This window comes from Rhipicephalus microplus, chromosome 3, assembly GCF_043290135.1.
Source record: "Rhipicephalus microplus isolate Deutch F79 chromosome 3, USDA_Rmic, whole genome shotgun sequence".
Lineage (NCBI taxonomy): Eukaryota > Metazoa > Arthropoda > Arachnida > Ixodida > Ixodidae > Rhipicephalus > Rhipicephalus microplus.
This window is the reverse complement of record NC_134702.1, coordinates 128068765-128095468: the sequence shown is the minus strand read 5'-3', so window position 1 is coordinate 128095468 and position 26704 is coordinate 128068765. Positions and strand designations below refer to the sequence as shown.

General features: G+C 47.2%; 1 protein-coding gene across 1 annotated transcript in view; it reads right to left on the bottom strand.

Annotated features, from left to right (window-relative positions):
• Window positions 1-26704, bottom strand: part of LOC142803917 (neprilysin-21-like) — a 130499-nt gene that overhangs the window by 15437 nt on the left and 88358 nt on the right. Inside the window, exon 12 of the mRNA XM_075890210.1 lies at window positions 22546-22674. Coding sequence (XP_075746325.1) covers window positions 22546-22674 — 129 coding nt within the window. The remainder of the gene's footprint in view (window positions 1-22545; window positions 22675-26704) is intronic.

Here is a 26704-nt window from a genome sequence, read left to right as displayed (position 1 = left end):
GGGAGCTCTCGCTCTGGCAATTGTTCACGCTACGACACTGTCACATGGCTCCCTAGTCACAATTGTAACAGATTCACAAGCTGCGCCGTGCTTTCGCTCAAGGACTTGTGGCTGCACATACACACAATATCCTCTCTTCTGTCTCACCGTCCGCATTACGTCCTGTGCGTATCGTCTGGACGCCTGGACACGCCTCTCTCCATGGTAATGAACGCGTTCATGCGGTTGCCCGAGAGCTGACCGGCCGGCTCCATTGGAAGAGCTGTCCAATCCAGACGACGCATCGACAGAACCACTAAACTACAACGCTACGCTGCAGTACTATCGACAGAGCCGTTATACGTATCCTCCCCCTCATCCTTCACTTAACAGAGCAGATGCTGTCGCTTGGCGGCAACTACAGACCAATTCATTTCCTTGCCTTTATATGCTAAATCGCTTTCATCTGACTCTCTAACCCACCTACTGCCCCTTCTGTGGATCCGTACTGACGGTGTACCACTCCACGTGGGAATGCTCTGCCCCACAGGGCGTGCCTCTCTTTCCCAATCCCACCCCTTCCTCTTGGGAGCCTGCACTGCTCAGCTTACGCCGGCAGGAACAGCAGCAGCTGGTCCAGCGGGCTCGCAGGGTTGCGCAAGGCAATGGAGCCCTGGACTTAGGGCCCCACCCAAAGAAGGCTCAGTGTGCATTTGTTATTTATAAATGTTTATTCTCTCTCTCTTCCCAAAAGCACAGAGGAGCTTTCAGTTCTGGGTGCTGTCATAACAACGCACCAAACAGGTGTACCGAAGAGGATGTGAACGCTTCCTGGAATTACTGCGAGAAAAAAATTGACAGCAGATCCACGAGGAGAATAATGATGAGATTGAGTGAAGCTCCTGGAAGTAATACCATGACATTTCCTTGCGTTAATGGACCTTTTTCACGGGCACCATCTGCGCATGCGCACTGGAAATGCTTCGAACGTGCCACTCCGAAACGTTTTTGGTGGCTAGTGGCCTCCGAAACCTGTCGGCGCACCATCTCGGACGCAATTGGTGCCAAGGAACGCGCAAGCTGCCACGCTGTCGCGTTGACCAGAAAGCCACCAAATTTGCTTCTGACTCTCGCCGCTAAGGGCGCTGTACTCGTCGCGAAAAAGGACAATTCGCCTAGCGTAATGCGCGCTTCCCCGCCGCTTCGCATTGCCGAACGTTTTCAAGATCTGCTTCGCGACGTTGACGTGCTGTTTCGGCCTCTCATTCCTGTGGGAAGAATCTTGATTTGTGGGGTTTAACGTCCCAAAACCACCATATGATTATGAGAGACGCCGTAGTGGAGGGCTCCGGAAATTTCGACCACCTGGGGTTCTTTAACGTGCACCGAAATCTGAGTACACAGGCCTACAACATTTCCGCCTTCATCGGAAATGCAGCCGCCACAGCCGGGATTTGGTCCCGCGACCTGCGGGTCAGCAGCCGAGTAGCTTAGCCACTAGACCACCGTGGTGGGGCTGTGGGAAGAATCTTGCCGACGCTGACGTGCCGCTGCAACTTCTTGTTCACGTACGACGGGATCTTGCCGACGCCGAATTGTTGATGTGGCTTCTTGTTCCCGTACAGCAGAATCTTGCCGACGCTGTCTTACTGATGTGGCCTTTCATTCTCGTACGGAAGGATCTTGCCGACGCTGACGTGCCGCTACAGTTTCTTGTTCACATACGGCGGGATCTTTTCGACGCTGTCTTGCTGATGTGTTTTCTTGTCCCCATACAGTAGGATCTTGGCGGCGACGTCGTGCAGCTTCCCGGCACGCTTTAGCCTCACGTGCTCTCACTTCAGGGTCTTGTCTGCGAGCGCGTGCCGCCGCTCCCCTGCACGCCCACATTTCGGCATCCTTATCCATAAGAGGCCCACCAACGGCAACGAGCATAGGCAACTGCAAACCTGTATCGATAAGATTTTGATTATAAAACCATTGCTTTAGACAACACCTGGCGTCTTTCGTTAAGCAGCTGAAGTCTTCTTTTTGTTTCGCTCTAGAAACATCTGGCGTCTTTTCGTTTTGCTTTTAGAAAATTTCTGGTGTCTTTCGTTGGTTTACTTCATCGATCAATGGCGTTTTGAACAAAAGTTTTTGTTGTTTATTCACGCACAAGAGAAGTATCACCAGGCACTACCTTGCAGGTAAACAATGGCGGCTGCTGGGAATGAGAGACAGCAGAAGTCGGCTTTTAACACTTCTACTTTTACTAACGTTTCCTACTGAAACATGCCAATGGCTGCTAATTGGGAATGAGAGACAGAAGAATGCGGCTTTTAGTTAACGCGCATGCTGTGAATTTTTTTTATTGTTCAACAACGCACAGGAAAAATCTCCCACCGACACCACCTTGGAGGTCAAAGCGTAAGACTGGTTACACACTACGACTATGACTATGACTACGACTATGAGGGACGAACGGGTGCCGCTATAAGGAGCTTCGCCCCTAAAAGTTATGACCGTGTATAGCCTGAGGAAGCACCACTGCTCTCGTGCGGAGGAGTTAGGTACGTAACGGAGAGCTACCAGGAAAAACAAGGCCATTTTTCCTAGTTGATAGTTCGATTCGGATGCCTCCTGAAGCAGAGATTGAGGTTGAGACACCTTAAATGGGCGGAAATGTTGGCATGTGCACTATCACCCCCTGTGCATACGACCGCTTGTGCGACCTCATCATCACGAAGATCGATGCAGCGCGATGGCCGAGCGATTCAGAGGAGGTGTGGAAGATAGAGCCCTCGTCAACGCAGGAACAGCAAGATACAGTGGAGGAGAATCCTGCGAAAGATTTCACCCGAGCTCAAGATGAAGCCGTGGTGCAAAGGAAGGGCCATGAGGTCATCGTTTCCCTCGACAAAACAAGCCATGGAGATGAGACTGCAGCAAAACGACCACCATCAACTAAGAGTGAAAATTGTCAAAGTCGGCTAGGCAGGCCCAAAGCCAAGTCCTGCAAGAGCTGACGAAAAACCAGCATCGACCGGTTGAACGTGCTCACACCTTAACAGTAACAAAACTGTGAACGATGGTAGAGACGCCACCTTATACTCCTGTCACACTGCCACCACCAAACTCCGTTAAACACCACTAACGATAATTTCTCCTAGGGCTTTCGACGGAGATGTAGTTGTAGCAGTGTAACAATTCAATTACAAAATTCTCAAAGTTGCCGTGAAGGGCTCAGCCAGTGCGGTTCGAACGTTGCAGAAGTATTCTTTTTTTATCTATAGTTAATTTTTCTTCAAATCTTTGTTATGTGGCGTCAACAAAAACACACGATTAGGTAGGTCTGAGGGAACAAAGCATGAAAACTTGTTGCAAAAAACACAACCTTTAAAGGAGTAGTGACACGATTCTGAGGTGCGGCAGAACAGACGTTTTTCATTTTCTTGAAATGTAGTGTGAACGTTCTCACCGCACCAAATTCAGGAAACACGTGTAAAACATATAATTTTAATTTGAAGTTTTCATCCCCTGGTTCTCGCAAGGCAGCTCCACCATCAGGCGCAGCGCTTGACGTTTCAAATCAGGTGCACAAAAAATGACGTCATGTAAATGTGCGCGAGTTGAAGTAACCACAAAAATAAAACGGAAAAGAGTGCGACCGGCGCACCTTCTCGACTGCCTATTTAGCGGTGCACCATTGACCGGCGTCATTCGTAGTTTCGCTGTGCGCTGTCCATTTTGCTGTGACGCTTCGTGGTCACATCGACAGTGATCGAGTGGTGAGAGACCTCCGTTGTATGCGAAACGATGCGAGTGTGACTTAATTGTTCTTCGGATCACTGCATCTCTGTTTCACAATGCCGCCCACTCCTTGTGCCATCAAAGATTGTGATTCCAAGGCCGGGGGTGACGTTAGTATGAACAGTTTCCCGAATGACCCAGCGGTGGGACAAGTGTGGGTAGATTTTGTGCACCGTGACCGCAGCTAAGAATGGACGCCAGCCAAGCGAAGCCGGATTAGCTCGCTGCATTTTGGCGCCGACTGCTACCGGATCGGGATTCATCGGTACCTTCTTGAGTTGGACATTCCGCTGCCAAAGAAGCGATATCTGGAGCCAGAAGCTGTGCCCACGCTCTAAACTGCTTCAGCACAACATCGCGAAGCAAATCCAGCATCAGAGCCCACACACAAGCGTCTGTGTTTCTAGAAGACGACAGAGCTGCATTGGTACGCCACGATTTTCAGCGAATGTCTCAGTCCCCACGTCACTGAGGCATACGAAAGCCTGAATTCATACGTCACTGTAAAGCCACTATTTCGAAATCGAAACTGAAAGTGGGTTTAGAAAAAGCGATAATAAAAAAAACATTCAATGCGTTTTGAGGCAGCAGAATACTGTTTCTTGGGTCCTCAATACCGCTGCTTTTATTTACAGCAGAAATCCGAAAATTGTTCGTGCCAGTACTCCTTTAAATGTAGCGTTGCTGGCAGTGACGCTGGACACAATCGCGCTGTGCTCGACTAGTTTGTCTACGAAAGTTCTTGTGATTCTTTGCCTCATAAGCGCACATTTGGTTTTCTGCATACCATGCTGTGTCTTCAGCAAGTGGCGATGATGCAGTGCTGTGGATCATTCCTGTCTCGGGCAAACGCGAACATGCCGATGAGAAAAACCACTCGCATGGACGAAAAAGCCCATCCCAACAACCGAGGCACAGTGTGGAAGGAATCTGTGTGGAGAGTCACTGCACTCTGGCGTGTGTTTGTATATGTGAAGAAATGCACGTTATGAATTAATACTGCAACGTAAAAACGTTCAGTATTGACCAAAAAGTGTTAATGTTTTCTTTGCGGGAATGTAGTGTCCGAAATATTTTTGACCTGCAGACTAGTGTGGAAAAAAGTACCTCGTTCAGCTGCGAAGAGAGATCACCGAAATTTTTTGCGAAGTGCTCCGTTTACCTCCGTTCACATTAAAGTGGCCGTGTGACACGGGCCGCATGTCCCTTACCGTAAGGCCGAGAGAGTTAAATGGTGTTCGCAAGTGCCCATGTGACAAGGTTTCAGAAACCATCGTTCAAAACTGCTCGCCAGAAGAGAAAGAAAAAAATAAAAGTTTGTGTGAGTCCCGCAACAAAGGGCGCAAACGCGACATGAAGCTTCAAGGATAGGTGTTGAGGTTTAACTAGAATGTTTTAGGTTGTTTTAACCTCATTGAGTTGTTCAGTACTATTATATCTCCAAATTTATGAATGCTGATTGAGCAAAAGTGTCTGTTGCAGTGATGCGAGGTCATAGATATATGATTGCAAGTTGTTTGATGGCAGAACCCTTGTACGTTTGAATTTTTCAAATTTCTAATGTAGTGTTGTACTCACGTGCCTTTGGTTGTATTTCACGTATTGAACATTTTTTTGCATTGTGAAATATTATGATTGTTTTGTTGTGAATATAACGTGTCATGAGCGATGAACTGTGCTACAAACTTTAGTTGTGTGGTGATTGTTCATGCTCAATTTTTTGTTTAGGATATTATGTGAAAATATTCCTAAAGGGGAGGGGGACAGTGTCACAAACGAGTGCTCAACAAAGCATGCACCTCCAAATTCCAACCACTGCGTTAAATCAAGGCACTGGTCAGACGTGACAAAAGCCGGCGCAGAGAATAAGCACCAAAGAAGGCCGTGCACGCGCCTCTTCTCCCCGTCAAAAACGTCACCGTCACGCCGACCAACCTCCTCGCAACTAACGCCGAGCGATCTCTGGAAACATCCCGAAGAAAAGGAGTGTGGTGCTGCACAGTTGCGCAAAGATATAAAAGAGGCCCAGCTCTTTTTACAGTGCCTGCTGACGACACGGATAAAATTTTCCAGAACCCACCGGTTAGTTCATATAGGCCAACAAGGGAGGGAGTCGCATGAGGAGATGAGAAGAGGTTTTCGCCGTGAGGCGAAGGCTTGTTCTACAGTGACCAAACAGAGACAAAGAAGTCTGTTTTCCACCTGTGGGTGAAGGTTTGTCTCACAAGCAAGAAAATTCTGTGTTTACCGCCTGTAAGTAAAGACAGTTCTGCAGTCACAGCACGCCTGTGGCCGACGTGTTCCTGGCAAAGAAGTTTTGTCTATTGAGTGTAGACATATGACGACAGGAGAGTTTTCTAAAAGAGAAATCTCAGACGAAGTGGGACGATAACTGGCGCTCAATTTTTGGTATTCGCTGGATGAGAAGCATTGAAGCTTTGTTTCAAGAACTTTGAACCGAATACGTTTGAGGAACATTTTAGTATGCAATGTGTCAGTTAAAGCATAACAATGCACTGCAGCATGTGTTGCTGTTTTTGGCCATTACTATTAGTGTATCTTGTGTCGGTATTTCAGCCCATTCTTTTGTGATATATTGGAGTGATAATATGTGTGGTTTACCGTCCGAAAAGCACCATATGTTTATGAGAGACGCCGTACTGGAGGACAGAATAATTTTGGCCACCTGGGGTTCTTTACCGTTCACTCAAATCAGAGCACACGGGTCTACAGCATTTATTGCAGTATTTTGTGAGTGCTGTCGTATTGTATTTGATAACTGGTGAGTGTGCATGTTTGTGCGTTGATCCTCCTGCCTTATCTGAAAATTTATTTAGTTTTTGTTACCTATTCTTGGCTCTGCCTCGTTTTTAGTTCCACAAACAGTGTTCGCTGGCACACTAAAAAGACCAATCCAAAACTGTTAGTTCTTTCCTGGTGCGATTTGGAGGGCAGATATATGAGCCCTTGGTGTTAACCCGGGGAATGTTTCCCTAATTAACATAATAGGTTCACGTGCTACGTGAAGACAAACAGGCTCATAAAGAGCATGTCACACTTGCCTCCATGGCTACGGGTGACGCTGACTGACCTTCCCATGTTTAATTCACATATAAACTCAATAAATTGGCATGGGGGGATAGCCATCATGATAGCTCAGTGGTAGAGCGTCGAATGCGTTATTCGAAGCTCGCCAGTTCGGTTCCTGCTCAGGGCAAGTTATCGTTTCACCCACTTTATTCTTTACATTTACATTAAAATTGGTCTCATACCTTCCCCTATGTATTCCTCGGTATTATTGTCTGTTAGATCTCAATGTTGTGTCAAAGCACGGAAAAACTGGCTCTTAAGTATCAACTATATATATATATATATATATATATATATATATATATATATATATATATATATATATATATATATATATGTATGTATATATATAAATATATATATATATATTCATATATATATAAATAAATATATATATTTATATATATATATATATATATATATATATATATATATATATATATATATATATATATATATATATATATATATATAGTAGGGTTGGTTGTTTGGGACAATAAGGTGTTTGGGTCCTTTACGACAAAATCATTGAAAGCCACAGGCCCTATGCCTTTGAGCAGATGGCGCACTTTGTCTGTCTCGGTCATTAGACTCGCCTAGTTGTTGTATGCGACCATCAAGTGTTTTCTTCGTCAGACTGGCTCGAACTGCCGGAGTAGTGAAGACTTGTCGCAGATGTTCTTTGAAGAAGTTCCAGTTGGGCATGTCAATCTGGCGGTTAAAAAACCAAGTCTTCGCCACGCCAGACAGAGCAAGTGCGCCATGCGCTTAAAGGCATGGGGCCAGTTGCCTTGAATTCCTTGGTCGTAAAGGGCCTAAGCATCGTTGCTGACATTGTAGCTATGTGCCAGTGCCTGGACGAGCTCGAATCCGCACGGCTGCAGCTGTACAACTCTCCTGCAGCTATCCCTGACAACCCTACTTACGAGCCCTCCTTACGAGCCATGATCCGCAGTATGATGCAAAAAGAACTGCAGTCACTCAGTTTTTAGCGCGTCAGTTTCCTTCTGACACCTCCAGTACAATGTTACGGGACGGGGACGTCGGCAAAGAGAAGTTGGCGGCTATACCTGGTAATGTGTGCAAAGAGCCTCACATCCTGAAAGCACCACTGGCTCACGCGCAAGTCGCCGCAGTTACTCCAGCCTTCGTTCCACCGATACCGCCGACGACGACGGCAGCCCATCGGGCGTCCCTGGCGCCCAGCGCGCAAACCCAGCTTTACTATGCACGAACAGCGCCAGCACACCTGGCTTCCGTACTCCCCAGCCCAAACACGCAACCCTACTATCAAACATGGCGCCCGAGGAGACCTAAATGCTACAATTGCGGATGTCGTTGACACATTGCACGTGTCTGTCGCAAGCGTCAGCGAGAAAAGCGTCGTGGGTTTGACACTTAAGAAGGGAATGACTATGCCACAGCAACCACTTTCCAGCACCATCCTTACGCCGCGCTTCACGGTCGCTCTTCCTCGCCATCAGGAACTCCTGAAATGGCTCCTCGCTACCGTGGTGCCAGGCATCGCTTGCTATCCCCTCTTCGTCGCTCTACATCGCCACTTCGACCAGCCTCTCAGTTCGCCGACCGTCGTCGGAAAACTAAATTACACAGCTTCTGGGGGAAAAGCTGCATTAGCGAAGTGGAAAAAAATTCCTCCAGAAAATCCTGATAATAAGATATCTGTTTCGGTCGAAGGCATAGAAGTAGAAGCAGTAATAGACAGTTGTGCTAGTTTCTCAGTTATTCACAAAGATTTCTGTGCGCGTCTCCACAAAGTTACTACGCAATACGATGGACACATGGACTTACGTTGTTCGCTGCTCTAAGGGACGCCATCCGACCTTCTGCCATGTGCACTGTTCGTGTCTACATTGATGGACTTCTCCAACATGTGCAATTTGCAGTGACTAGTTCGTGCACTGAACAGATAATAATAAGATAGGACTTACTTTTAACGGCCTACACGTCCATCTGCTGCCGCCAACGCGACCTACATAATACCAAAACCGCCAATTCGCTTCACGCAGATGACGCACCCCTTCATTTCTAAGATAGCAAGTTCGGATCCTGCTTACGAAAGTTATCTTTTCACCCATTCTTCTTATTAACATTTACATCCTAGTTAGGTCTAATAACTTCTCGTGTACATTCCTTGGCATTATTGTCTGTTAGAACTCATTATATGTATATATATATTAATATATATATTTATATATATATATATATATGTATATATATGTATAATATCTAACTGACAATAATGCCAAGGAATGTACAGTGGAAGTTATTAGAACCAATGGAATGTAAATAAGAACAAAGAAAAGTGGATGAAAAAATAACCAGCCGTGAGCAGGATCCTGCTCACGCCTGGTTATTTTTATATATATATATATATATATCTATATATATATATATATATATATGTGTGTGTGTGTGTTCATTTTAGCTCGAAGGAGCATAATTAGGCTCTATATTTTTTAAAGAACCCCTTGGTAATTAGCCTTCAACTGCGGTGATTGTAAGTTCATAGCGATGCTTTTGACACAAAGCCTGTAGCGGAAACTTTTCAAAATACACTGAGGTAAATTACTGAAACATTTTATAGGCTGCGTTTTACCATTTCTTGATCGCCCTCTCTAAAGTGATTTAACTGCTGGGAGGAAACCGTATCGCCACCCACATAACTCCCGAGGCGTCGGCGACAGTTAACCACTGTATATATACATATATATATATATATATATACATATATATATACATATATATATATATATATATACATATATATATATATATATATATATATATATATATATATTATGAAACCACGTCTGGTACGCCAGCAACCAGGTTATCTTTTTTAATCCAGACACACGAACCAAAGAGCCAGCCCGCGTGACATACGATGATGATCACTACAATGGTTTGGTCATACAGATGAAGATGAAGTACATAGTCAGCGCTCACACTATTTTCCCTCCTTCGCGAAAGAGGGTAGCAAGTTAGTAAAGCTTGGGACGCCGAATATATCGTTTCAGTCGAGAGACGTGGGCGATCTCGTTGTGGCGGCGACGGTGATCAGGATCCGCGTTGACAGGAGCAACGCGATAGTTGACTTCAGATGTTCGTTCCAGGACGGTGTATGGACCGGAATATTGGTGAAGGAATTTTTCGCAGGTCCCACGTACAGGAACAGGTGTCCACAAAAGGACTTCGTCGCCTGGGCGGAACGCTACAACTCGACGCTTCGCATCAATGTCGATTTTTCTCTTGTCCTGAATGGTAGCAGTGTTGGCGCGGGCGATTTCGCGGCAGCGGGCGACGCGAGCGGCGAACTTTTCTGGGAGAGATGAAGATGGATTGGAAGATGTTGACAAGAAGGTGGTGTCCAGAACAAAAGTCGGTACACGGCCATACACGAGAAAAAAAGGGCTGAAATTTGTCGTACGCTGTATGGCAGTGTTATATGCGAACGTAACGAAAGGAAGTATTGTGTCCCAGTTTTTGTGATCCGGTTGCACGTACATAGAGATCATGTCGGACAAAGTTCGATGAAAACGCTCAGTCAGACCATTAGTTTCTGGGTGATCCGCTGATGTGGTCTTGTGGATGGTGTTAGAGGCCTGGAGGACTTCAGCAAGGACGTGTGAAAGAAATGTCTTGCCACGGTCACTAAGGAGCACACGCGGTGCGCCATGTCGTAAAATGATGGCGCGAAGGAAAAAATCGGCTACTTCAGAGGTAGCACCAGATGAAAGAGCTGCCGTCTTCGCGTAGCGAGTAAGGTGGTCTACGGCAGTAACAATCTAGCGGTGACCGGCTGGCGTAAGCGGAAGACGTCCGTAGAAGTCTATGCCCACAAATTCAAAGGGAGTGGACGGGCGCGGCAGTGGTTGCAATGGCCCCACGGGAAGAGACGTGGTACGTTTTCGGTGCTGGCATGACGCGCAGGAAGCGACGTACTTGGCGACAGAAGTGGAGAGGCCAGGCCAAAAGCAGCGAGTCTTGACGTGGTCGTAGGTCTTGTGGAACCCTAAGTGGCCAGCTGTCGCATCGTCATGAAACGCTTGTAGGACTTCCAGAAGAAGTGAGCGAGGAATGACGGGAACCCATTGGTTACCGAGAGGATAGTAAGCTTGCCGACATAATGTTCCCTCTTGAAGCTTGAAACGGGCAAGTTGTCGTCTTAGGCGGCTGTTTGGAGCACGCCATAAGCCAGCGAGCCGATCGATGATTGTGCCTCAGTAGGTATTGGCATGTTGGAGGGAGGCGAGATCTGTGGACGAAAGAAGGTCCGGCGAGGGAACCAACTGTTTCGAAGCAGAAGCCGTCTGTTTGGTCACTTTGGCGGGCGGTGACGAACTAATGGAAGGTGACACTTCAGCGCTTTGCGAGAGCGGGCAACGGGACAAAGCGTCGGCATCTTGGTGCTCTCGGCCTGAACTATATGTGACGCTGTAGTCATACTCGTGGCATCGTAGTACCCAACGGCCAAGGCGTCCCGACAAATTTTTGAGAGACGATAACCAACACAGAGCATGATGGTCAGTCACTATTGTGAAATGCCGGCCGTATAAGTAAGGACGAAACTTTTGTATGGACCACACGATGGCGAGACATTCTTGTTCAGTGATTCTGTAGTTTCGCTCAGCAGGTGACAGAGTACGGCTCACGTAGGCCATGACTTGTTCTTCGGAAGCGTGGTTCCGCTGAAGAAGGACAGCACCGATGCCAAGTCCACTTGCGTCTGTGTGTAGCACAGTAGGTGCGCAGGGTCGAAATGGCGAAGCACTGGCCGTGATGTGAGGCATCGCTTTAGGGTGTGAAAAGCTGCTTCGCAGTCATCCGACCAGACAAAGGGTGCGCTCGTGGTCAGAAGTTTGTGCAGAGGAGCCGCAATAGTAGCTAAATCACGTACAAAGCGGCGGAAATATGACGCTAAGCCAAGGAAGCTGCGGATGGCTTTCTGTATGGTTGGTGTAGGAAAGTGCAGAACTGCGGCAACCTTGTCGGGATCGGGCTCAACGCCATGTTTACTGACGACGTGACCTAATACCTTGATGCTGTGACTGGCAAACCGACGCTTCTTAGTGTTGAGCTGGAGACCGGCCTTAGAAAAACACGTGAGGACTTCGTCTAGCCATTCCAGCTGCTGTGAGAAGCTGGACGAAAAGATGACAATGTCGTCCAGGTAGCAAAGGCAGGTCTTCTTTATTAATCCCCGCAGTACCGTGTCTATCATCTGTTCGAATGTGGCTGGGGCATTGCACAGGCCGAAAGGCATCACATTGAATTCAAAGAGACCATCTGGCGTAGCAAACGCAGTCTTCTCTTTATCAGACTCATGCATTGGAATCTGCCAATAACCGGAGCGCAAGTCGACTCGGCACCTTGTAAAGTATCAAGAGCGTCGTCAATGCGAGGCATTGGGTAGACGTCCTTACGAGTGATTTTGTTGAGTGATCTGTAATAAATGCAAAACCGTACCGAGCCATCCTTTTTTTCTTCACTAGTACGACAGGAGAAGACCACGCGCTTGTCGAAGGCCTGATGACGTTGCACGCGAGCATGTCGTTGGCTTGTTCTTCTATAAGCTTGCGTTCAGAAGCCGACACACGGTAAGGGCGGAGGCGACTCACACGGGATCCGTCGGTGTCGACACGATGGGTGGTCACTGTTGTTTGACCCAGACCTTCGGAACAAACGTCAAAGCAAGTTTTGTGCTTCATTAATAACGCTAGCAAGGCATCAGTTTGTGTTGCGTTGAGATGTTCGCACAAAGTGGCCTTGAGAGGAGGAAATGCATCTTCCGTTGCATACACTTTGAGAATGAAGAAGCAGATGAACCAGTGACGATACAAAGCGGTGCTTCTTCGGTAATGCTGGCAAGAGTGGTCCCCTCTGGCAAAAGAAGTGGTTCTGGCGTCGTCTTGCAGGTCGTGATTTTTGCATAACCATGGGAGAACCACACTAAACAAGATGCGATGGTGATCCCTCGAAAATGCAGCGATGGCAAGGAACAACCACAGCGTCACCATCTAGAATGTCTCGTGACTTGATCGCAAGGACACGTTCTTGTCCGGGAGGCAGGTGGAAATCCGCAGCTGTCACAAGGTTGGGCGACGAAAGGTCGGCAGCAGAAGAAAGCTCAGTGTCCGTAATACGAATGAGGGGGTGACCACACGAAATCACAGCAGACACCGCTGACAAGAAGTCCCAGCTTAAGATTATCTGATAAGCACACGAAGACAGCACAGCCAGTTGTATGTGATGACGGATTCCATCGATGAGAATACGAGCAGTGCACAACCTGGTCAGGCGAATTGGACTGTCATTAGCACCGCATAACATGGGACCGGCATAAGGAGTTTGCACTTTACGCAGGCGAAAACACAATTCACGATTAATTACCGAAATTGCGGCTCCTGTGCCTATAAGGGCGTCAACAAAAACACCTTCCACACAAACAGGCAGTAAATTAGCTGGACGAGACGGAGGAGTTGTAACGTTCTGACAACAAGCAGTTTCCCCTCCAAAAACTGCACCTTCTAGTTTTCCGAGTCTAGAGAGATCGGAGCGGGACGCAGGGGTGATGACGTACGCCGAAACGGTGACGGAAAACGGCGGCGAGATGAACGAGAAGGATGAGGCCCAGCATGAGACCGTGGAGGGGAGGGCGACTGACGGGAGGTTTATAGGTACGGTGCGGGATTGTATTCATCCGGTCTCGGGGCAAAGTCTCTCTCGTAAGCTGAGTAACCACGGCATTCATCCTGCTGACGGCGGCAGCAAAAACGGGATATATGACCCCTTATGCCACAGTAGAAGCAGATGGGGCGCGGAGGACGCCATGTAAAATAGTGGCGTGGCCTTGGCGCTTGCGTTGTCATCGCAGCCACATCGTCACATCCGACATCCGCAGGCACGGTTGGAACTGGTGCAGGGGCCCATGATGCAACTTCTGCATACGAAGGCACTGGAAAGCGCACAGAAGACGGCGCATGTGCAGCGCTTGTCATTGATGCTAGTTCGTCCTTGATTATCTCTCGCAGGTTGGAAGGAGGTGTGTGGACAGACGCAACGGTAGGGTTGCCTGGAATAAAGCCATGAAGTTCTTCTCTGACAACTGTGCGGATAAGGACCCGCAATTCATGCTCTTTGGTAAAGCGAGCGTAGCAGGAGGCGTGTGGAAGGCACATGGGATGAAGCGCGTCCAGGCGTTGGGATGTAGTGATGACGTCCCGGACGGTAGTCGGATTCTTGATCACGAGAGCATTGAAGGCCACAGAGTTGATTCCTTTCAGTAGATATCGGATGCGATCGGCCTCCGTCATGTCATTTTGTGCTCGGCGACAGAGAGCCAGAATATCTTCAATGTAGAACGTATACGATTCGTCGTCCCCCTGGATGCGGGTTGCGAGCTTCTGTTTCGCTACTACAGAACATCCTGCAGACGTGCCAAATACCTGACGGAGATGCCCCGTGAAGGCCGACCAATTGAAGAAGTCGCCCTCGTGGATGAAATACCAGGTTTTAGCTACGCCATTGAGGTAAAAATGAACGTAGCGCAGTTGTGTGCCTCGGCCCAATAATTACAAACGCTGGTTGGATCATAACTGTCCAGCCATTCTTCGACGTCTTCGTTGCGAAGGCCGGAAAATACCGGAGGGTTTCGATGAGAGGTACTCACGGTGTAGTGAAGCCTAAGTGGTTGAGAAGGAGCGGTTGCAGCGGCGGACGCGTTGTGTTCTGCCATCGCGGTTGCTTGAGGGCACAACCGTCGACCAGACCGGAGCTCCAGGGGTGACGGGTAGAGCAGGAGGACGGGGGAACCAAAGCACGCTCCACCACTTATGAGACCACGTCCGGTACGGCAGCAACCAGATTATCTTTTTTAATCCAGACGCACGAGCCAGAGAGCCAGCCCGCGTGAGATACGATGATGATCACTACATTGGTTTGGTCATACAGATGAAGATGAAGTACATAGTCAGCGCTCACAATGTATATATATATATATATATATTGTTACGGGGAGAAGGCGTCTGAAAAATGTCTTTACTTCTGGTAAACAGGCAGGCATACAATATGGAGCACGGTCTGCATGAGCTCGCCTTAAACATCGTCCTCTTTTCTACAATGTTCATTTGTAGCATCCCGTAGCATGACCCCCGGCGGCGAAGGCACCGTCTCGGTGCTTGGTTGGTCTGAGTAATATCGTTTCAGCCAAGTGACATGAACAACGTCAGAACTTGATCGCGCGCTGGTGGCGTTAAGAGGTTCTGTTTTATATGTCACGTCGGTGACTTGGCACACCACACGGTACGGACCCGAGTAGGGTGAAGTCAGCTTTTCGCACAGGCCAACTCGCCGCGACGGCGTCTAGAGAAGGACTGTGTCACCTTGACTGAAGTTAACATCACGATTGCACGCGTTGTAGACCTGTCGTTGTCGTTCCTGCGAATCGCTCAGACGCCAGCGAGCAATCTCAGGTGCCTCTATAGCTCTAGAAATCACATCGCGGGCATATTCTGACGTGTGGCTAACGGGAGGAAGGAGCGTGTCCAAAGGCAACGTAGGTTCTCGTCAGTACAGGAGGAAAAATGGCGAGAAACCTGCAGTGTTATGCCGAGACGTATTATTGGCAAATGTTACAAATGGAAGGGCGGAGTCCCAGTCACGATGGTCGGAAGAAACGTAAATGGCGAGCATGTCCGTGATGGTTCTATTTAGCCGCTCCGTGAGCCCGTTGGTTTGAGGATGATACGCCGTTGTGAACTTGTGCTGTGTAGCGCAAGAGTGTAATATGTCTTGAATGACTTGTGATAAAAGTAGCGACCTCGATCGGTAAGCAGTTGCCGAGGAGCGCCGTGGTGTAATATGACGTCTTCTAGAAGAAAGTTAGCGACGTCGGTCGCACAACTGGTAGGAAGGGCCCGTGTGATGGTATACCGAGTGGTGTAATCCGTGGCGACTTCTGTCCACTTGTTTCCGCTGGCCGATAAAGGGAACGGTCTTAGTAAGTCAACACCTACTTTATAAAATGGTTCGGATGGGATCTAAATGGGCTGAAGGCGTCCCGCTGGAAGGGTTGCTGGTTTTTTTGCGGTGTTGACAGGATTTGCATGAGGCGACGTAATGGCAGACGAATCGGTAAATACCGGGCCAAAAGAAGCGATGTCGAACGCGGTCATAAGTTCTTGAAGCTCCCAGGTGACCAGCTGTCGGAATATCATGCAACTGTGCAAGGACAGTCTGACGCATATGTTGTGGTATGACCAACAGCAGCTCAGGTCCGTCAGGATGCATGCTGTAGCGATATAAGGCGCCATCTTGGAGCAGGAACATACGGAGAGACGGAGGAGTTGTGGGACCACTAAGCCGAAGGATCATATCTCTGAGGTGTTGATCACGGCGTTGCTGATCTCCGATGTTACTAAACGCGGACAGTGCCAAAACTCAAGTAGACTCATCGCTCTCAGAAAGGTCTGCTGGGTCTACTGGATGACGCGACAAGCAATCAGCATCCTCATGGCGGCGACCTGATTTGTAGATAACTGTGTAGGAATATTCCTGTAGTCGTAGAGCCCACCGGCCGAGACGTCCACTAGGATCTTTTGAGGACGACAACCAGCATAAGGTGTGGTGATCAGTGACAACCGCGAAATGGCGTTCATACAAATATGGCCGAACTTTAGCCACTGCCCAGACGAGTGCGAGGCATTCGCATTCTGTGATGGAGTAATTTCGCTCTGCTGGCGATAAAAGACGGCTAGCGTATGCAATAACGCGCTCGCAGCCATGCTGTCGTTGTGGCAAAACGGCTCCGATTCCGTGGACGCTGGCGTCGGTACGCACTTCTGTTGGAGCGCATATATCAAAGTGGCCGAGAATCGGTGGCGTCGTAAGTCTACTCGTCAGTTCAACAAATGCTCCGGTTTGTTAAGGTCCCCACACAAAAGTCACATTTTTTTAGTAGTTTCGTGAGCGGGCGTGCGACGTCAGCAAAAATCCGCACAAATCTACGAAAGTAAGAACTAAGGCCCACAAAGCTTCGAACAATCGTTCACAGAGGTCAGCACAGGGAAATCTTTGACGGCGCCGATTTTCTCAGTATCGGGATGAACACCAGAAGAATCGACAAGGTGTCCAAGGACAGTGAGATGCCGGCGACCGAAGTGACATTTCAACGAGTTCAGTTGGAGCCCTGCTTTGCGGAAAACCGAAAGAATTGTTGAGAGACGCTCGAGGTGAGTTTCAAAAGTTGGCGAAAAAACGATGACGTCATCAAGGTAGCATAAGCAGATTGACCACTTGAAACTGTGAAGAAGAGCGTCGATCATTCGTTCGAATGTAGCCGGGGCATTGCATAACCCGAATGGCATTACTTTGAACTGATAGAGCCCGTCGGGAGTTATAAATGCCGTCTTTTCACTGTCCAAATCATCAACTGATATCTGCCAGTACCCGGAACGAAGGTCAATGGAAGAGAAATATTTTGCTTCCCTAAGGCAGTCAAGAGCGTCGTCTATCCGCGGCAGAGGATACACGTCTTTTTTGTAACCTTGTTAAGGTTTCTGTAGTCGACACAGAAGCGCCAGCTGTAATCCTTCTTTCTCACAAGCACAACGGGCGAAGCCCAAGGACTTGAAGGTTCAATGATGTCTCGGGCAAGCATCTTGTCGACTTCTTGCTGGATCACGTGGCGCTCGGTAGAGGAAACCCTATAGGGTCACCAATGTACTGGATTTGCATCACCGGTGTTGATCCGATGCTACACGACGGTCGTTCGACCTAGGGGTTGGTCGCAGAGATCAAAGACGTCTTGATACGACGCAAGAAGGTAACGAAGCGCAGACACATGCTCAGCCGGAAGATCAGAGGCAATCATTCCAGTTATGTAGTCTAGTGTACTGTGCGACTGAATACTTGAAGACGACGGTGTATCCTCTGTTAAGGCCGATATGTGGTAGTCGCCGGCCGGAGCAAGGGTTGCAAGGGATATTCCTTGTGGCAGCACTTCAGAGTAAAGTCCAAAGTTCACAATAGGGAGACATGCCACGTTGTTCTTCATTGTGAAGTTGGTGTGGGGGAACGTAACATTGAGCGAACAGAGAACTGTAGGATTAGGTGAGATGACATAATCGCCGTCAGCCACAGGTGGATCAGAAGAGACGTCGATATACGTCACAGCTCGACAAGATAGGCGAACACAGTCGGCGGAGCATAGCTTTGGCGGCGCAAGATTAGGAAGGTCAACGGCGTGTGGTAGGACGAGCTGAACAACACCAGCAGAACAGTCAATTAGGGCGGAATGCTTCGACAGAAAATCGAGTCCCAAAATGATGTCATGTGGGCAGTGGTCCAGTACGTAAAGCAGAACAGTGGTATGACGTCCAGCAACAGTGACATGGGCGGCACACATCCCTGTGACCGCTGGTGTTGCACCATCAGCTACTCGGACAAGAGTGTTCGGAGCAGGAGTGAGCAATTTCTTGAGTCGAGCACAAAGGCTGGAGTGCATGACTGTTATGTGAGCGCCGGTAATAATGAGTGCTGCCACAGAAGTACCGTCAACACTTACTTTTATCAAGTTGTTGTGTCCGGGTATCGTGTGTAGAGGAATTTCTGGTCGGGTCGTCGAAGCAGGCTCACCTCAAGGAGCTGCGCCCGTCAGTTTTCCGAGGACTGGTGGTAGGAGGGTGAGGGGGAGCGACGTCACTTAGTTGAGTGGGACATACGTCCAGATGGCGACGGGGAGCGGCTTGGTTGGGCGGGCCTGAATGGCGAAGCATCACCTTGTGCCGTGTAGATCGGCATTCGAGAGCCAGCAGGTGGGCGTCGGGTGTTGGAATAATGCGACCATGGCTGCCAACCCCAGGAAGTGCGGCAATGACGTGAAATATGGCCGACTCGTCCACAGTTGAAGCAGATCGGCCTGTCATCGGAAGTTCGCCATTCTGCCGGGTTCCGGTAATGTGGGCGGTTGTTCGGTCCGCGGGACATACTAGGTGTACGGGGCAGTCGGTAGTCAGGTTGGTTTACGGGGCATAGCGTCTGAAGTCCGGCGTTGGCCAGTTCCTGGCGTACGACACTCTTGATCAAAGAAATCGTGGCGCGAGAGTCGTCAGGGGCCTGGACTTGGTCAGACAGGGGAGATGCTGCCTCGATTTCGTGGCGCACGACGCGCATGATATTGTCGGAAGCAGCAGGGGTGGTGCCAAACGGGCGTCCTCGCAGGTTGATGTTGCAGCCGTGTTGGGAAGACACGAAAAGTGTGGAGTGATACGGCGACTTTTCGCGTCTTTGAAGTGTCGGCATTCATTAATAACGTCGTCTACGGTCAATGAGTTTCGAAATACGAGGAGATTGAAGGCATTCCTTTGAGGATGTGCGCGACCTTTTCGGATTCCGGCATCTTGTCATCAACCTTCCGGCAGAGGGCGAGCACATGTTGTATGTATGTGACGTACGACTCGGTGCCGGACTGGAGTCGGGACGCTAGTTCTTTCTGCGCAGCACGACGACGCCCGATGGGCTTGCCGAAGAGATCGATGAGTTTCTGCTTACAGATGTCCCAACTCGTGATATCTTCCTCGTGGTTGGAAAACCAAACTTTAGCTGTACCATCAAGGTAGAAAATATTATTGGCCAACATGAGCGCCGGATCCCAGTTGTATAGGGCGCTCACCCTTTCGTACAGCTGAAGCCATTCCTCCACGTCAGTACTGTCAGTGCCCGAAAATGTGCTTGGGTCACGCGGTTGAGTCAGGACGACGGTGCGGTTAGTAGCAGCTGGATGCAGTGCTGTTGGTTGCTGCGTATTTGGACGAAGCACGGTTGGGGTAGTCAGGCATCGCACAGGCAGCCAAAGAACGTCGTGGTGTTGACTGTGGGAAGCCCCGCACTCTCCACCAAAATGTTACGGGGAGAAGGCGTCTGAAAAATGCCTTTACTTCTGGTAAACAGGCAGGCATACAATATGAAGCCCGGTCTGCACGAGCTCGCCCTTAACATCGTCCTCTTTTCTACAGTGTTCATTTGTGGCACCCCGTAGCAATATATAAGGTAAAAAAGTGTATACCTAAGGGCTCGTCTTTCCGTGTTTTAACGCAATATTTATGAGATCCAACAGACAGTAATGCCAAGGAATGTACAGGGGAAGTGATTAGAACCAATCGAATGTAAATAAGAAGAAAGAAAAGTGGATAAAAACAACCAGCCGTGAGCAGTAATCGAACCTACGACCTTCAAATAGCACCGAACGCGTTATTCTAAGGTCGTAGGTTCGATTCCTGCTCACGGTTGGTTATTTTTTCATCAACTTTTCTTTCTTCTTATTTACATTCCAATGGTTCTAATGACTTCCCCTGTACATTCCTTGGCATTACTGTCTGTTGGAATATATATATATATATATATATATATATATATATATATATATATATATATATATATATATATATATATATATATATATATATATATATATATATATATATATATATATATATATATATATATATATATATACAGTCAAGTAGATCCTCCGTGAGCGGTCACAACGTGGTTTATTTCGACGTTTCGGCCTAGAGTCTGGCCTTCATCAGGATTAAAGATACAGTTTGTTGGTGCTCAGCTTTATACAATCTCAAATCAGAGGGAAAGGAAAGAGGAAAAAAGACAGAAAAGAAAAAAAAGAAAGAAGAAAAAAGGAAAAGAAAAGAAAAATAAAAAAAGAGAAGAAGAAGAGAAACATAATATACGGTAGACTCCCCTCGGGCGCCCCCCTTCCACTCTTCCTTCCACTTCCCCCTCTACTCTTTCCTCCACTTCCCCCTTCATCTCTCTCCCTCTTCTCCCCTTCACCTTTCTAATGTCAGCGGTCTGTGTATGTTTCCTTTCACTAACGCATTCCTCCCGATCAGACGGCGCCTCCTGGCACTGGCGGTTCGGTGTGGGGCAAAAAAGAGCTTTTTTAGGAAGTCCTAAGCCTTTAGGTACTCTTTTTTAGGAAGTCCTAAGCGTTTAACTACTCGTAGTTCCGTAAACAATTCGTCGTAGAAGGAGGGGTGCCGCGTATTGTGGCAGAGGCTGGTAAGCGGGCGTTTTAGGAAGTTCTAAGCCTTTAACTACTCGGCGCCCTGTCAACATTTCGTCGTAAAAAGAGGGGTGCCCCGTATTGCGGTTGAGGCTGGCAAGCGGGCGCAATGCGAATTCCTTGCCCGCTTATGGATTACGAGTGTAGTGGGGGCCTCCCGGCTGTGCACAGGGTTGCTGTTGGGCATGTCATGCATGGCACAATTGATTGGGTAGTAAAATAAAACAGAAAACAGACGACAGCTGCATTTAAGAAGAGTAGTTACACTTGGAATTGTTTTGGGTAGTCCAGTGCCCTTCGCAGCTGCAGTGCCGTGGACTCAGTTACTATTTTCATTGTTGCCGTTATTGCTTTCAAATGCTTTAATTGCTGCAAGTGTACCAGCACTCTCATTTATTTCTCTATCGAGGGTGTTAAATCGGTGGATAAGGTATGACTCTTGTTGTTCACGTTCTCGATTTGATTTAAATCCCGTCTCTACGAGCGTTACTCATAATTTGTCGAATGCATGGTCGGGAAGATTGACATGTTTTGATAGAGGTAGACTTGGGGCTGATTTCGCATGGGCTCTGTGATTATTGAAGCGAATCCCAAATGGTGTTTCTTTTTGTCCGATGTATTGCATACCACAAACGTTGCATTCGAGTAGACATACCACATTAGAGGAATCGCATGTTAGGTTTCCTCGTATGTTAATCGAAAACTTGGATTGCGTGCTGGTTGCTTTGTCTGTTTCTCGCATCGCCTTACATACAAGACATCGTGGCTTTAAACAAGGGCGACATGAATTATTGGGGGGTGATGTGTTAATTTGGGAGGGGACAAGGTTGTCTTTGAGGTTACGTGGTCGTCGGTAAACGACGCCTGGAGCGGATGGGAATGCGCGTTTCAGACGTTCACTTTGTTTCAGAATGTTGTAATGTCGTATAAAGATTTTGTTTACATTGGGGAAGTTTGTGATGTAAGTAAAGCAGAGGTTTGTTCATTGTGGGTCTTCTCGTGGTGGTCGCTTCATAAGCAGTTGATGAAGGCCAGACTCTAGGCCAAAACGTCGCAATAAACCACGTTGTGACCGCTCACGGAGGATCTACTGGACTATATGCAACGCTACGGCCACTCAACCACCACGCCTGCCTATAAATAAATAAATAAATAAATAAATAAATAAATAATATATATATATATATATATATATATATATATATATATATATATATATATATATATATATATATATATAAGGTGTGTATATTTTATTTATTTAAAATTACCTTACTTGCCCCATTACAAGGCATAGAGTAAGGGGGCGGGTACATAGAAAGTATGCTAGTGGATGATACTTCTGCCATAATACAGAGCAACTAATAACTAATAACAATACAAGGCAAGTTATAACATCGAAACTAATAACAGTGGTTGCACAAATGACAAGGAGGGGCTTCAAGCAACAACACGAATTTCCCTTCAGGAAAAAGCACAAAGAACAAAAACAAAAGTCAAAGAGGATATATATATATATATAATTCTTCGCATGTGTTTGCGAGAAGCAGTATTGTGTGGTGAAATATATGTCTACTCACGACAGACTGGTGGGACCTCCGCAGGTAGAACACTTTTTCAGTGTAGTTTCCTAAAAAATCTTTCGTGGCCCATGTTGCACGCTGAATAGCTTGTACGCCCAAAGAGTGCATAAACTCATGCCCGACTACCTGCAACGAAAAGTCCGTCAGACCGAGAGTTTATGGTCAAGACACGCCGATGAAGTAAGATAAGCAGTTTTCAAAACATGTAGACTAATTTTGAATCCATGTGCAATATTTTGTAGGAAAAACACGCTTAGATCACCACTTTGTAGTTAGAATAAACCAAAAATTCAATTATGATTGGGCTGTCTTTCTCGGAAAGAGGCAGCTTTCACCTGAGAGCTAGTACACCATCATGAAGAACGGGCAATGATAGGTGCGTTGCAAATGCAACGAAGATGAAGAGAAGTGCAAAATCAATCATACCATTGGTTCAAGCGTAAGCTAGTCAAAATTTGATAGCGCCAATTTACGTGTTCGTTGTACTTACGTGTTCGTTGTATTTACATATGTGCAGAGAGGTACGATAACCCTAATATTTCTTGTGCGAACTATTCATGGGTATATGAAAACCCTTCTAACGATATATAAAAGTCTTCTCGGCACATGCATTTGATGCAACTGCCGAACCTCCACTTTTACTCCGGAAGCCTTGTTGCAAGTTTCGATTATGAACGTTTCGAACCATCGAAACTTACATCACAAGAGTGCAATGTAGGAGATATCGGTGCGTCTGAACAACCCGGCAAAAAGCGTAGCTGGACATTCTAACTCCGAAGATTCGGGAATAGTTGGAGCCAACTTTCGCGCGCAGCTGATGCTCTGTGAACAATTAGGGTTTCGCCCATTTGCCACAAATGAAATTTGCGTTATTGACTATATATAGTCTATCAGTTTAAGTGAAATGAACAATACTGGAGTGTGTGCATTGGTGGAATGAAGCACATTACCATCGTCGGTGCTTGACAGAGAGCTGTCAGCAGAGGTCTGCTCGGTAAACGCAGCTTACTTTGTGTAAGTGCTGTCATCAGTTCGTGTGGCACAGGACTTCGTTTATTTCATGTTTCCACTAATTTTCCCACATCGCGTCATTAGGCAGAAAGGTGCATATTGTTTCGAGTAAACCCCGCGTCGAGTCTTCAGAAAAATGGCAGAATGACATAGTAACCCTAAATGTGCTGATTAAAACTACAGCCTAGAGAACAGCAAGATTACCTAAAGGTACCAAAGTAGCCGCTTGAAGTGACATCATTCTATAGTAGAAAAAAAGCTGCTTTATTGAATACAAGTTCCGAAGGACTAGGGGGCCCTTATATTGACACACAGGCGCAGCACTGAAGGGACGCGCGAGGCAGGATGCGGGGCAAGCCAAAACAACTATTTATTTCAGTAGGCAGACCTACGCCCGAAAGACACAGCAGAACAGCAGTACCAACGGTGGAAAAACTATACCCCGGTTCCAACTGGTGCCCCCGCTTTATCGGTGAGGGGCGTTATAAGTAAGACGCAGATCCACCATAAGTTGATTATCCATGATGCACTGTCGATACACGTGTTGAAAGTAAAGAGATAAAGATGGAAATTTATAGTGGCATTACTGCATTCCTAAATAGGCATTTACCGAATGCTTAAAAAAGGATTCGCGTTTAAAATCGAGAACGGCGTCTGATATGAAAACGCATGAAAACTAAATTAAGATCAAAGCTGACAATTGACATGGTAAGCAGTAAGACATTCTGTCGCGTGTAATAGTGTTTCAGGCGCACGACATGCGCATGTTCTGGGCGAGTGCGAAGCCTTTGCGGTGAAGTCCCATCAGGGGCAACTTCATAATCCAGTTCACTAACAAGACCTATGAGCTTGTAAGGTCCAAATTAGCGGCACAATATTTTGTTGCTGAGTCCTCGGTGCCGAGTATGCGTCTAAATCCACACACGTTCAACAGTTTGTTATTACGTGTAGTGGCAGAACCAAATATAACGCCAAGCATAGGTGCATTGTTGCTCCTTATTCCACAGGCGTGCAAGTTGTCGTGCTTTTATTACAATAGCATTTATACGGACACTCTCAGCTGGATTTTGCCGCTGGCGTCAGCGTCGATGTCATGCACCGTATTTGTATACCTAAATATATGTATACATATATATACATATATATATATATATATGTATATATATAAATATATATATATATATATATATATATATATATATATATATATATATATATATATATATATATATATATATATATATATATATATATGAAATCGCAAGATAGAAAAAATACAGAAAAAAGCACTCCGGCGCGAAATCGAACGTGAAAGCAAGCCGTTAACCACTCAGCCACCCCTTAGAACATACTTCACCGTTCAAGCCTCAAGCTATTTCTATCTGCCATTTACCACTGCCGTGTTGTTGGCATTACCAGAAATATGGACCAATGAGCGCGTTTCGCCATATCGTGCAGTGGCGCCCACTCAAATCTTCTACGCGTACTTTGCCCGACTTAGAGTAAAAGAGCGACGCTTCTTCGCGCGCCCTTATCTAGTGGTGGTGAAGAGGAAAAGCTCGCACGCCTTGCCTGGCCTCGGGCTTTACGTGAACGCCTCTGCAGTAGTTACCAGGCACACAAAGGCCACTGCAATCAATGCACTCCCCGTTCGCGAAAAGCCGCGCTTTTCAGACTCAGCGAAGTAACAAATGAGATGCTTATTCACGTGCAGCCGTACCTCTGAGTACGTTTTGTGCGTAATTAGTCCGCTAGAAACGCGGGGCTTCTTTTGATCTGCTTTCCATTCTGCGCGTGACCTTTCAAATCGTTGCTATCGCGTTCATTGCTTCGCCTTTGTAGCAAAGCTGTGACTTTTTTTGCGCGTTGAAGATATGCGGTGATGTCGTAGTTTTCTTCTATGAAATCTGAAAGCATAGTAACTAGCGTTGTTGCTGCCTCCCTGCCATAGACGAGGATAAAGGGTGTCATCCCCGAAGTCTTCTGTGTTGCAATGTAGTAGGCAAATACGGCGTATGGGAGGAGGCTGTCCCAGTTTCAGTGTTTTGCATTGGCATACATGGCAAGCAGGCGAGCGATCATTTATTTACCTTTGTCGTTCCTCGAGGCCGTTTCTCCTAGATGATACGCAGTCGTCTTCGGGAGGGTGGTTAGATAAGTGGCGTTAGAAGTCCAAAAGCCACGATATGTTTATGAGAGCCATCGTAGTGGAGGGCTCCGTAAAATTTGACCACCTGGGGTTCTTTAATGTGCACATAAAACTGAGCACACAGGCCTCAGCGTTTTCGGCTAAATTGAAAATGCGGCCACCACAGCCGGAGTTTCATCCCGTGATGTGCAGGTCAGCAGCTGAGTGCCATAGCCCCTAGACGTACCACCATGGCGGGGCTCCGAAGGCTAGTTTGAATGTGGTGTTGAATAGCTCGCAGCAGCTACACCGTGAACGCTGTTGTTTGGGCCACGATTAAAACCTTGGGTGCTCCATGTAGCAACAAGATGCAATTAACAAATAACTTTGCAACCTCCTGTGCTGTATTGTTCGGTAGGGATTTTGCTTAGGCCTAACAGATCACGTTGTCAGTGTCTACGATGGCCATTCTATTGCCCGAACTTAAGGTCGCAAAGGGGCCCAGAAGGTCCAGTTGAATCCTTTTGAAAGGCTCGATTGGGCGTAGTATGAGGTTCAGCAATCCAGCTGCTCTGATCGGGCGCTTGTTTCTGCTTTGGCATACACGGCAGTTCTTTACGTACCACTACAACTTCCGCAGGTAGTCGAGGCCAGTAGTATTTCTTTTGTATTCGAAAAAGAGTGTGCGAATATCTAAGGTGCCCGGCTGTCCGTTCAACGTGGGAAGCCCGTAGTGCCTGTTCTCGAAGGTTTCTGAGAACGACAATGAGATAAGAAGTCTTGTTAGGTGCAAAGTTCTTCTTTATTAAGATGCCCTTTTGTAGACAAAAGGACGAGAGTCCCTGCTAAACAGGCGCAGTATGAAGTTCTGGAAACGGATGAAGTTCTGCCTTCCAGGTATTCATGAAGATGCTTTAGCTCAGAGTGTAAGTGGTGTGGCGCGAATGCGCTGCTGCCTATAGGCCTGTGGAATCTGTCATTGTCGTCCTAATTCTTCGGGGGTCATCGACAGGGGCC